At 44.2% G+C, this 13737-nt stretch overlaps 1 protein-coding gene across 1 annotated transcript in view; it reads right to left on the bottom strand.

Annotated features, from left to right (window-relative positions):
- GRK3 (G protein-coupled receptor kinase 3) overlaps positions 1–13737 on the bottom strand; it is a 183471-nt gene that overhangs the window by 16175 nt on the left and 153559 nt on the right. Inside the window, exons 24-25 of the mRNA XM_031948769.1 lie at positions 12253–12348; positions 1238–1400 (exon numbers count right to left, since the gene is read on the bottom strand). Coding sequence (XP_031804629.1) covers positions 1238–1400; positions 12253–12348 — 259 coding nt within the window. The remainder of the gene's footprint in view (positions 1–1237; positions 1401–12252; positions 12349–13737) is intronic.

Genomic DNA, 13737 nt, shown 5'->3' with positions numbered 1-13737 from the left:
ATCCACTGCCCGAGCGGCTACACGGAGCTGCTGAGGGGAGCTCTCTCTGTTGGGGGAGCACGAGGGGAGAACCGAGATCTGGGAAGTATTAGTGCCCAGTCACAATTCTGAGCCCATCCTGGCTCTAGCAGGAAGTCCTTCTTTCCCTGCACCTCCAAGCCCATGGCCCTTTGCTGAGAGAGCCCCCTCCCCTCCAGGGCTGCCACGTGAGAACACAGAAACTGTTAACTCTCACAATCTACCCCACCACAAAAGCCAAAGTTATTGTGGCTTAATGAATAGTGAAGCATCTTACACCTGAAGCAGGTGGGGCAGTTCACTCTGCCCCAGACTTGGGGTGTCCCCTCACCCTAGTTCAAATTCAGCCTCACACTATCTGGTGACTGTTTGCTTCAGTCTCCTCAGCTATAAAATGGGGATAATAATGGTACTTCCCTGAGGATCAAATGATGTGATAGTTTATAAAGTACCTAGCAAGTGTCTGACACATAGTAGGTACTTAATAAATGTTGGTCAAATTTTTAAAAATTATACACATTGGCAGAATGTTGTTCCCAGAGAATATACTGTGAAATCTGAGGTTCAAGGGCAGTGGATAGGGCACCAGCCCTGAAGTCAGGAGGACCTGAGTGCAAATCTAGTTTCAGACACTTAACACTTCCTCGTGTGTGAGCTTGGGCAAGTCACTTAACCCCAGTTGCCTCAGGGGGAAAAAAAAAGATTTTGAGGTGAAAGCATTCCAGGTAATCACCAAAGGGGGCTGATGGAGGTTTCATGAGGAAGATGACTGAGGCCATTCATGGAGGGCGAGGCCCGGGAGCTTAAATAACAGTGGGGGTTGGCGAGGTCCCGAGCCACAAGCCGGCCCTAGGGAAGAGACGTATCCACGATGTGACTGGAATGTGGGTGTACACGGGGAGGCAGTGGCAGGGAAGGGGGCAGCCTGGAACTTCCTGGGGAACCAAACAGGAGCCACCACAAAGGGGTCTGGCCCCAAGCGTGGGCTGACGAGAGCTGCTCCCTGAAAAAACGCTCCAGCGGCTGCTTGATTCGGGCTCAGGGCGGGCTGAAAGCAGCGGCAGCAGCAGGACTCCTGACTAAAGCGAGCAGGAGGTGGGAGCCCAACGAATTTCAGACAGAATCGGATGACTTGAATCCCACAGAGAATCCGGACACAGGAGCCCCAGAGCCTCTGTGAGGCAGGAGGGGGTGCCCCGGGCGCCGCGAGAGGGCTTACCTTCCTCGTGGCCCAGCTGCTTGTTTTTGGCCCGCTTCCTGGCCTCCATCTTGTCGGTGTCCGCGTTCACGGCCTCGTACACGGTCTCGGCCACCTCCTGCTGCCAGCGCTCCGATATCACCAGAGGGAAGTTCTTGTACAGTTCCTGATCACAGTCCAGCAGCTAAGGGAGTTAGAAAAGAAAACAATCGGAGACCCTCGGTGACCTCGGGCCCTGCAGGACGATGCTTTATTCCAGAGCTCTCCCCTGTCACCCCCAGGCCCCGTCCTCATTCCCCAAGGTGTGCCCGGGCCAACCTTTGGGGCAGAGAGCCCTGAGAGGGCGAGGTCCTCTCACAGGTGCCCCGAGATCTCCACTGAGCAGATCCTGGGGGGTCCAAACACTGACTGAAACTGGCCAAGAGAAATCGGGCCCCGGTGGAAATGAGTCTTAATCAAATATACCCCCTTCAAGCCTCAGCCCCAGCTCGTACAAGCCTGGCAGCAAAGAAGGCTCCATTCAGAGGCAGCACCCGCAGGGAGAAGGCCCGACGTGTAGCTGACCAGTCACATAAACCCGGCCCCTCTGACCTTACTCAGCCACAGACACTCCAGACAGTCTCCTCTAACTCTGAGCAACGGTGCTGGGGAGGAGACTTCTGCTGTCACAACAGGACCCTCAGGTCTGGGAGTGTCCCGCAAAGGCTGGAAAGTGAGCTAACGTCATGCTTAAAAACTTGGCTTTTATTCTATAGAATCAAATCGTCTGTTTGACATTTCATTACACTCTCCACTCTTGTTTGGTCCTAAATTCTTCCCTTCTCCATAGATCTCACAGGCAAACTATCCCTTGTTCTCCTAATTTGTGTATGGTCACAGGACCCACTTCCAACTCCTCTTGGTATATACATTGTAAAACCTGGTTTACACCAGGTTTCTGCCACACTGTTTTCCAATTTTTCCAGCAGTTTTTGCCAAATAATGATTTTTCGTCCCAAAAGCTTGGATTTGGAGGCTCATCAAACACTAAATTACTATGGCTATTTATCACAATGGATTATATATCCAATATATTCCATTGATTCACCTCTCTAATTTTTTGAGCCAGTACCAGATTATTTTGCAATCTACCTCTTTATAATACAATCTGAGATCTGGTATGACTTGGTCGCCTTCCTCAAGATTTTTTTCATTGATTCCACTGATTTTTTCCCTTCTGTTCTTTTTGATGAAGTTTATTATTTTTTTCTAGCTCAGTAAAATGAATTTTTGTAGTTGAACAAGAGTTAAAAATTTTAAGCTGACATCAGTCACCCAGAAAATTGAATTCAACATAAATCCTAAACCTAAACACTGAGACTTAAACCAGCTGAACGAGCCAGTAAATTGTTCCCAGGAGTCTAAGGGGCCAACATTGTGCCCCGTTCTCTGTAGCTCGCAGTTCTCCCCACTTGATTTTGCATTCTCTCTCAGTGGTCGTGGGTTCCACTGATGGATGCTGCCACCAAGGGGTCAGTGAGTTGTGCCAGAAGGCCTTCCTTACTCACTGATTGCCTCTCCTCATTCAGTCAGGCTGGGCAGACCAGGGCCCAGACAGGTGACGACTGCTAATGATGAGAAGAGTCCCAGAGTAAAAGTTTGGCTGCCTCCAGAGTTGTGGAGGTATCGGCTCAAGTTGTCAGCCCGAGACACAAGGGCTCGGGGGGCACCTACTTATGTAGCGACTGCCCTGAGAGCTCTTCAGGCCTCAGAGATGTGAGACGAGTGGCCCTCCCTCTGAAAAGAGATCCCTGCCTGCCCAAAGTGTACCAGAGCCTTTCAGAGCCTTCCAGGGCCTGCAGAGCTTGTACTTGATCACCTTACGCTTCAGAAATCCAAGACAGCTTCACACAGAACGAGCATGTCTCTCCCCAAATTCCCTCCATGTTGCTGCTAGCCCTCAGTCCCTCAGTCTGTGCTGGAAGCCTCCGAGCTCGAGTTGACTCTTAAAAGGCAGAAGTTGGAAGTGAATGCAATACTCTCCATTTGTTCTGACCAAGACAGAGGGAGGATGATTCCTTAAGAGAGGGCACACTGAGCCTTCCTAAATGCAGCTCAAGTTCCCTATAGTTTTCTCGGCTTCCATTTCATCTGATTCCATCTTTTTCAGCCCAACGGCCCTCCAGTCACATCTGCCTCATTCTCTATTTGACAAGGCTCATTCCTTGAGCACAAGGGAAAATTCTGCACTGATGGCAATTAAATTTCACTATTTCAATGAGCACTGACCAAGTATCCACTACATCCTCTGCAAGGTTCTAGGCAATGAGATAACGGAGACAAAACCGAAACTTTCCCTGCCTTTGAGAGGCTAATGTTCTACTGGCCAGAGGGTGGGATAAGGGCTAAAAAATAGATGTAAGAGAAGAAAGACGTAAAATCTACAGAAAAAAACCATAAAGTAACCGTAGGGCAGAAAGGGGAGCGCAGAAAGGGTTTTCTTGGGCAGCAGCCTCTGACCTGAACCTGGGAGGGTATTTAGGGATCCCACAGACACAGGAGAAGAGGAGGGCATCTCAGATAAGAGCACCGTTGGGGAGAAGGAGCATGATATATGGGAAACATAAAGGAACCCTGCTCGGATGGAACATCCCCGGCCCCAGGGAGAGACCTGGCCTTTGCTGAACCCTGTGGAGATCTGTTTGGACCTGGTATCCCTCCTCCTGCCCTGAGCCAGCCACAATTGTAATAAATATGCAAGCTACATCTTTCTCCAAAGAACTGGTAAACAACAGCGGGCTGGCAGGGGACAGGACTTTATGGAAAACTTCACACACAAAGACATGTTAATAAGGGGATCCCACTCATGGCTCTATTAGCAGGAGGGACCACTGCCCAAAGCTGACCCATAAAATGGTCTGAAACACACTCAGCCAGACAGCGGCCACTGCTGGACCTGCCTCAGCTCCCTGACAGTAACTGCCAGACGCCCGAGGCCCAGCCATGGCGCCCCAAGCAGTCGCCCCGTGTGACTTCAGTGACGGTCTAGCCTGTGTAACTAAGGGCAGATCTAAAGGGATGTCAGAGAAAGGAGATCTCCCTGAGTGGCTGTGGTGAAATGAGCCTGTGATCCTGCCAGCATCCCGGGCTGCTGCTCGGAATGGGAACTACACTCTCTGCTTGTTTTCAATCCCTTTCAATAAGTTTCTTTTTTGCCAGCACACAGGGGTCCTTGTTGTCCTGGGGCTCACACGATTCAAATTAAGGCTCTCTGCAGTCAATAAAACCTGACACTGGATTGTTAATGACTATCTGAGGGGTTCGGGGCTCCATGTTTACTACAGAAAGGAGATGGGAAATTCTGTCAGATGTTTCACTAAAATGAGACTTTGTGTATTTTAAGGAACCTCCTCCATGCACATGTTATCCTCGGGAACAACCTCCAAAGAGGTTCCTTCCTACCCTGACCCTGCCGCTTCTCGAAGACCATCCCAGAAGACCCCAAGTCCTGCTAAAAATGCCAAGGTTTGGGCACACTGTTGGGAGCAGGAGTTACCAGGCTCCCAGAGACTGACCATGACAAAGAAAGGTATTTAAGTAGCTCTCAGCCCGTGTGAGTCCATTTCTACGGGGATCGGGAAGAAAAGAGGGAAGGGGGTAATAATCTGTTAGTGTCCATCTTCACTGTCCACATTCTGAAAGTGAGGACCGAGCAGATATAATCCTGGAAGAAGTGAGCTCTATCAATGCTGAAATTCATGCTTTAAATGAAATCAGAAAAAAAGAAAACCAGCAACTCAGAATGCCTTAAAAACTGACCAATGCAACGGCCAACCCAGATTCTGGAAGAATGATGGTACAAGGGGCAGCAAGGTGACACAGGTAGGGAGAGAACCAGCCCTGAAGTTAGGAGGACCTGAGTTCAAATCTGGCCTTAGACACTTAACACTTTCTAGCTATGTGACCCTGGATAAGTCACTTAGCCCCAAATAAGAAAGAAAGAAAGAAAGAAAAAAAGAGAGAGAGAGAGAGAGAAGGAAAGAGAAGGAAAGAGAAGGAAAGAGAAGGAAGGAAGGAAGGAAGGAAGGAAGGAAGGAAGGAAGGAAGGAAGGAAGGAAAGGAAAGGAAAGGAAAGGAAAGGAAAGGAAAGGAAAGGAAAGGAAAGGAAAGGAAAGGAAAGGAAAGGAAGGAAGGAAGGAAGGAAGGAAGGAAGGAAGGAAGGAAGGAAGGAAAGAAAGGAAGGAAAGGAAGGAAGGAAAGGAAGGAAGGAAAGGAAGGAAGGAAGGAAGGAAGGAAGGAAGGAAGGAAGGAAGGAAGGAAGGAAGGAAGGAAAGAAAGGAAGGAAAGGAAGGAAGGAAAGGAAGGAAAGGAAGGAAGGAAGGGAAGGAAGGAAAGGAAGGAAGGAAGGAAGGAAGGAAGGAAGGAAGGAAGGAAGGAAGGAAGGAAGGAAGGAAGGAAGGAAGGAAGGAAGGAAGGAAGGAAGGAAGGAAGGAAGGAAGGAAGGAAGGAAGGAAGGAAGGAAGGAAGGAAGGAAGGAAGGAAGATGACAGGGGCTGACCTGCCACCAAACACAAAGCTGACGGACTTGACTAAGCGGGAGGCCCCTTGTTTGGATCTGGTTAACGTGGGCATTTACTTGCCCGATTAAGCACACCTGGCAAGAGGAGATGGAGAAGGGGAGGAGGAAAGTGAACGCTTATTAATTGGAAACAACTTTAAAAACCAAAGCAAGAGACACCAGGCGGTTGCAGCTATGGGAAGGCTGGTGGCAGCTCTCCCCTGCAGAGGCAAACGAAGGAATTGATGAGGTTTGTTCTTGTTTAGCCCCCGGAGGTCACGGAAGACTTGGCCATCTCCTCTGCGAAGCCTCCCAATAAACAGAAGTCAAGAGACTGACACACAAACACCAAGGCTTCTCCTGAAGATAATGTCATGATTCTATTTTTAAAAACCTTGTGGGGCCGGTAGGTGGCGCTATAGTGCGTAGAGCGCCGGGCCTGAAGCCAGGAGAACCTGAGTTCAAATCCGACCTCAGACACTTAACACTCAGTAGTTGTGCGACCCTGGGCAAGTCACTTAAACAAACAAACAAACAACAACCAAAAAAAAAAAAAAACCTTGATCGCATGCTCCAAATGAGTCACAGTCTGTGACTTTAATCCCGAAATGAACACAAACATGGCGGTCGCCAATACAAAATAAGAAAGGATAAACACTTCCTAGTGTGTGACTCTGGGCAAGTCACTGAACCCTAATGGCCTCAGCAAAGATAAATAAATAAATAAGAGCCGAAAGCAGACCAAGCCTGGGAGACCATTCAGGTCCCAGCCTCAGTATCCGAGGAGCAGACGCAGAGCTGGACTCCGGTCATCGAGTTCAAAGTCTCACTTCACAAATGAGGAAACGGAGGCGAGTGACCTGCTCAGTGATGCGTCCAGAGTTGCCCACGTTTTTCCCAAGGATAGCATCAGAGTGACTCTCAGCCTCCAGGCAGCGTCCTACAGGGGAAAGGGCACCGAATCTGGACCATGAGGCCCTGGGTTCAATTCCCAGCTCTGCCATTTACTGTGGGTGACCCTGGGCACGACACTGCATCCTCCCAAGGAGAAGGAAGGAAGGAGCTGGACTATGTGAGCTCCACAATCCCCTCCAGAGCAAAACCTCTGGTCCTGTGATCACAGCAAAGAAAATGCCTGTATCTTAACCGATAGGAAATTACTAGGAGTCGAGTATGAATCAGACATCTCACCAATCAATAAGCCTTTGTTAAACACTTATCATGAACCTGTGCTAAGTACTAGAGCGACACAAAGGAAAGTCCTTGCTTAAGTCATTGAATAATTAGAGCAAAGGCCAAAAAGCATGGGCACTTTAGAATAATAAAGTTTTAAGAGACAGTTAACTTACAATGGCTCCAACCAGATCTATTCAAACAGGTTATTAATTTCAGTGGATGAGGATACATACAGAAATGGCATCGGTTCAGATCATTCCCACTTTTAAAGATATTGAACCATTGTAAATCAATGACAAGAAGGAAAAATCCAGAAGTTTCCCTGACTGGTAAACCATATTATTTCATTGCTATGAAAAGAGAGACAGCAGCCAGGGTCAACACAGATGTGAAATATCAGTCCGTTAAAAAAAAGGACACAATCTAAGTTATATTTTAATATATTTAACATCTACTGGTCATCCTGCCATTTAGGGGGGGGGGGGGGTAAGAGGTGAAAAATTGGAACAAGAGGTTTGGCAATTGTTAATGCTGTAAAGTTACCCATGTATATATCCTGTAAATAAAAGGCTATTAAATAAAAAAATTAAAAAAAAAAAAAAAAAAAAAAAAAGGACACAGAAGAATGGGGGAAGGGTCTAAGTAATTACCTCACAAAAATATCAAAGAGCAATAGAGGGGAAAACAAGTCTGCAGAAAGCCTGGCATGAGACCCAGCTACACCAACCAGATTATGCCAAGAGTAATTGCAGATTAAATTGGAAGAAAGACACCAAAGAGATGAAAAGAGGATCCAATCTGCCAATAGTTTGGGTAATAATTTATTTGAATCAATAAAAATGGAATCATTACTGGTGAGACTAACACTTCAGTCACTGATATGCATGATGAGAAACAGAAAGTAAGAACGGTTGAGCCAGATCATGTACCCGTAGGTGAAATCTGGGCTCCCAGAAGTGACGTTATTTTGAAAGGCTTAAAGCCTCAATTTAGGAGATATCTGAAAGAGAGGGAAATATCAACTCCTTGGTAAATAAATGATACTATTGTAAAATAAAGGTGACAGAGGAGACATCAATAATTACTGACCCCTATTCCAGCCTTTTCTTCAAAGTTCTGAAGACTTCTTTCATTGCAATGAAATATTGATGTCAATGACCTACACACACACACACACACACACACACACACACACACACACACACACACACACCCTTCCTCCCTTCCTCTCTCTCTCTCTCTCTCTCTCTCTATCTCTTTGTTTCTGTCTGTCTCTGTCTCTGTTTCTGTCTCTTTCCTTTTTCCTCTCTCCTCTCTTCTGTCTCAAGAACATCCTTGATGAAAGCAGCAAACAGGCTGGCTGGCCTCCCCTAATGATTTTCTATAAAAGGCCGCATTTTCAGTCACCCAAGAGATTGAAAGGTACATAGAATACAAAATCAGATAGTTCCCTGTTTGCTGAAAACAACAACAAAAAAAGGCACTCAAAGGCAAAATATTACAGCGAAACAGAGATTCAAAGACTCCTCCAAAAGAAAACAACATTCTTGGACACCCTACACAGGAGCCTGCCAGTTCTTTAACACTCTCACCAGAAGCCCCAAGCAGGGCTCCCTAGAGTTCCGGAATTCAAGATCTGTGCAAAGTCCACAGTGAAGATGCGGCTCCTAAAGCTGGAGCTGTCCTGGCCATGCTGAGGGCAGGAAGCCATCCTTTACAGAATGAGCGACATCAGGTTCTCAAAACACTTTGTACACTCTCTCATGTGACCTCATAGCAACCCTGGGAGGACAGCAGGTGTAAAGGGCTGAAACTCTTGAGTTCATTCACTGAGGTTCAGACAAGCAAGCACTTAAGGCTAATTACCAATTGGACAATACTCTGTTAGCATATGCTTGGAAAATGGCCCTTCCCACCATTCTGGCTGGCTCGATAGGTTGGTATATAGGGAGCTTGGGAGGAGGGGAAAAGGGTGGAATAAGGCGAGCGAGTGTGACTCCTGGCGGTAGAAGAAAGAGGAGATTCCTGTGTCCCTGAGCTCTCCTCTCCTTCGATAAAGAATAAAAATCAAGGACTTTTGCTTATCCTGAATCTGGCTGATTTTAAAGTATCCAGGGTGCTAACGTGGTCATCACAAACAGGCACTATTAACCCTTTTTTGCTGATAAAGGAGCTATGATATCAAGAGGTTAAATGAGTCTCTGCTCAGGGTCAGAGAGCCAGTTTAAGTATAAGTGGCTGGAAAATAATGTTTTGGTCATGTATACTTATTGTGTATCTAATTTATATTTTAATATATTTAACATCTACTGGTCATCCTGCCATCTAGGGGAGGGGGTGGGGGTAAGAGGTGAAAAATTGGAACAAGAGGTTTGGCAATTGTTAATGCTGTAAAGTTACCCATGCATATATCCTGTAAATAAAAAGCTATTAAATTAAAAAAAAAAAAACACTCACACAAATGAAGATAGATCTAAACTACTAGAGAAATATGAACTGTTCATAAATAATAATATAATAAAAGCTGTAATTTTATCTAAAAAAAAAAGTATAAGTGGCTGGGAATCCTCAGAGAGATTGCACAATCACTCAAAAAAGATGAGTTTAAGAATCCAGATGTGAAGGCACAAAATACAAAAATGGTCCATAGTCCAGCCCAAGCTATGATGCTGGATTGGCTCCCTGGTGAAGGTATATGTGCAGAAAGGAACTGTGGGCAATGAGCTATGTCTAGAAGGAGGAAGAGGAAACACATAGGCCATACTGCATACTGGAAATTGCTCAATGCTTTCAACAATGCTAAACTGTTCCAGGATATAAAACCTATCTTTTAATGCCTTTTATGCCTTACTATAGTGGGATCCCAGTCCAGGTCTCTCCTAACTCTAAGTCCAGTGCACCTCCTGTTATACCACACTGCCTCTCACAATGCTTTGCCTCCAAGAAGTGGTATAAAAAATATCAAGTAGGAAATGTGAGTGAGAGATAACAGATGGTTATAATCTCATAAGGAGAGTTTCAGACCTTAGTACAAGAGGATAGGTAAGGAAGCACTATATCAGCAAAACCTGTTAAAGCTCCAGAATCCACAAAAATTCTGAGACATCTTATATGTATCTATGTAATGGACTGAAACTGAGCAGATACACTTGGACAGCCAAGCATTTAAGGCTAATTACTTATTGGACAAAACTCTATTAGCATGTGCTTGGAAAATAGCCCTTCCCACTAATCTGTGCTGGCTTAATCTGCTGATGTATACAGAGAATGGTAGGAGAAATTAGAGAGTAGAGTAAGAGAAGCGAGAGTGACTTCTGGCTGGGAGAGGAAGGTGGAGATTCCTGTGTCCATTCCTCTCACTTGGACAAAGAATAAAGACCAAGGACTTTTGCTTATCCTGACTCCAGCTGATTCTAAGGTACCGAGGTTGCTAACGTGGTTTTCACATATCTATATATGTGCATACATATATTTATATACATATACATATATATATATATACATATATATGTTTCTATATGTGTATGAATATACAGAGACAGCAAGACAGAGACATAAAGAAAGAGGGAGAGAAAAGAGCAAGAACTGGACAAGCTGCAAAGGCAGGTAGGGAGAGATTTGTAAATTGTTAGAGATGGCAGCGCTGTCCAAGTGCTGAAGCAGGTGCTCTGATACAATGCTGAACCATCAGATTGGAGTGGGACACTCTTCCTGCTCCTTGGAAGCTGCAGCCCAGCAATGGACTTAGAGATTGTTGGGGATCTTAGAGAAACGATTTCTGTTCTGTCATGAAGCTGAAAGTCACATTACAAATGAATGAAAAATTAGTTAAGACCAGAGGGAGTAAAGACAATAAGTGTCAACAATCCTTCCTAAGAATTCAGCTATGAAAAGTAGGTGAGGTTTGATAGCTTGATCACATCATAGAGTCAAGTGATTTTATTTTTTAAGGATGGAAGAAATCCAGGTTATACAGACGGCAAAGGAGTTGGTGAATATTTAGAGATTTAAAATTAGGTAAAAGAGAGGAGGGAAATGATCAAAGGGGCAAGGTCCCCGAGGAAACCGAGAGGGACTGGGATCCTGGAAATAGATGGATTGGTCTTGGTAAGGGGAAGGATCACTTCTTCAACTGGCTGGAGCAAGAGAAGAGAGGATGAGGAATGACCTACATGTCATACATGACAGAGATGTAGAATCAGAGAAAAGCAGTAGCTCACAGTGGATGAGCAATATTTTTCTAAGTAAATTAAAAGGCAAAGTCTTCCACTGATAGGGAAGGAATGGGACTGGAAAAGAAGTATTAGAGGAAGAAGAATGGAGAACAGCTGAGTCAAGTGTGATAGAGATGAGATTGGGAGAGGAGTGGATTGCTCTTCAGCATCTCAACCATGACAAACTCTATTGACCCTCATTCACTTGGTGACACACTCAGTCTCTGCCATGCATGTACCATGATCCCTTATTGTTGTGTTACAGTTTTTAGTCCCTAGTCTCAGGTTTTTTCCAGGACAGTGCTAGGCTTTCTGCCTCGGCTCCTTCCTCAGCATCATATACTCTGACCCTACTGGCCCATGGTAATCTCTGGCATTCCCGGTTAGTATTGACCTCGTACCATTGCAGCTTTAAAAACTAAACCTTGCAAATCTAATGATACTGGGCAAGAGAACCCTTATTTGTGAGTAGTTAGGAAGTGAGCCTAATTATCTGAGAAGAGACAGATGGAACCAGTAAACCCATACAAAATGTGAATATGGTGGCAGACGATATCAAGTGACAACATTTTACTAAGAAGTGCTAACGAGCATCTTTTTCTCTTATGATTCATTATTAGGAATAATGTCACCTCTACTTGCAAAAATAATCATATGAAGTATAAAAAATTCTGAAGAATATATTAAAAGTAGTGATTATTTAACTGGTGATTGACATCCCCAGAATAATTCATGGCAATTCAATGTTCAATCCTTAACCCAACCTAAGAAAACTAAAAATCAGAGAAGAGTCTCATAATTGACAGTTTACCTGTAACAAATTAGATCCCGTATTGTCAGAGCTTTTATTGTGCTGTAAACACTCGGGCTTTTATTTCAACCAATTATAATTCAAATTAAGAGTAATCAGACCATTCTGAATTTCATCAAAAATAAATGCATACATTATCCATTCTTAATTGTTACCCAATTCCAGACTAACACTTTCTCAACCATCTTGGCAATGAGAATAAGACATATTCCACTAGGGTTTAAAACAACAACAACAACAACAAATGCAGTTCATTTCCAACTATGTGAGAGCAAGAATAAATCACATGAGTGAGTACCTTAATGCCTTTGGTGTCCTCTTCATCAAATGAGCCAATATCAAAAGCATCTGCGGCGTTTACTTCACCCCGGGGAGGGATCAGTGGTGGAGGATACTGGAATCAGAGAAAGGCAGGACAATGAGCAAGCTGTGCTTTCTGGTACATGCATTTTATTGGGGGGGTGGGGGGAGTGGTAGACAACATATCAAGGGTTTCCAAATAGCAACAGAAAGGAGGAATTTTAGGATGAGACCTACTGTGTCATATATTAAGTTTTTAAAATCATGTTGTACATTTTTTCTTTTACTCACTTATTCTGATCATTACCAAAAACAAAGCAAAAACAAAAACAAAAAAACCTCACTTTTCAGAGAATTAAATGAAAAGTGAAAAAATAAATAATTTTCAAAGTCTTGACTTTTTTGAAATTATTGTGTGCCTAGATCTTAATAAGACAAAACTTTATCTTCGGAATCTCATTTATTCCAGAACTGCCAGGAGCATACCTAATTTGGGAACCTCCTTTATATAGGGTTCAGCAGAGACCTCAGGCATGGAAACTCCTTCTAACTCATTTCTAAGAAGATTACAGTTTGAAAAATGGCTTCTTCCAAGATCACCCTTTCCAAGCTCATCATGGAAGAATGAAAACAATCTCCAGGCCTGGAGGGAGAAGATCTGTACTCAAGCCCTTGGTTCCAGCCAACATTGCTAGTTCTGTAAACGTGGGGGACTCGCTTAATCTCTCTGTGCCTCAGTTTCCTCATCTGTACAATGAGCACAACATACCATCACCAGATTGTTGTGAGGAAAGCGTTTTACAAATCTCACAGCACCACGTGAACGTCATCACTATTATCAGAATGTTAAAAATGTATATTCTCTTCCTTTGCAGATGTCTGTCTTTTGGAAAAATGAGTGAGTACTTCCTGAACTCATAATCTGAGTCTTTTCTGGAGTTTTGTTCCAACACTAATGAAGTAATTAATATTAATGAAGCTCCCAAATAGCAAGAATCAACATTATCCACATTAAAAATGATTTCAGGTGCCAATATTACATGGCGTCGTGCTGGCTAAAAAAATATGTCAGTTCTACAAAAGAGAATACATATTCTATGTGGATTGAAATAGTTACACACACACACACACACACACACACACACACACACACACACACACACTGCTTTCAGTATACAAACTGAAGCATTTTTCTCAACAACCTGAAAGGGTAAATCTTCCCATTTCAATTCTGTGGCTATTTTTGGCCAAAACTGGCTCTCTCAATTTCAGTTCCCCAGAAGAGCATCCTAAATTACCACCTCATACAAATGATTAGAAAACATAATTACCTAAATGTAAGAACAACAGTGTATATAAAAAAGGTTGTTTTTCCCCCTGCCTAATTAGATATAGGATTCCTTTAAACATAATCTACATCGGATGGCAATCAGCCCTGTTGAAGGTAATTCCCAAATCAATGAGATCACAGCCACTGGAGTGC

The sequence above is a fragment of the Sarcophilus harrisii genome, chromosome 1 (assembly GCF_902635505.1).
Source record: "Sarcophilus harrisii chromosome 1, mSarHar1.11, whole genome shotgun sequence".
NCBI classification, from domain to species: domain Eukaryota; kingdom Metazoa; phylum Chordata; class Mammalia; order Dasyuromorphia; family Dasyuridae; genus Sarcophilus; species Sarcophilus harrisii.
This window is presented reverse-complemented; position numbering and strand designations above follow the sequence as displayed.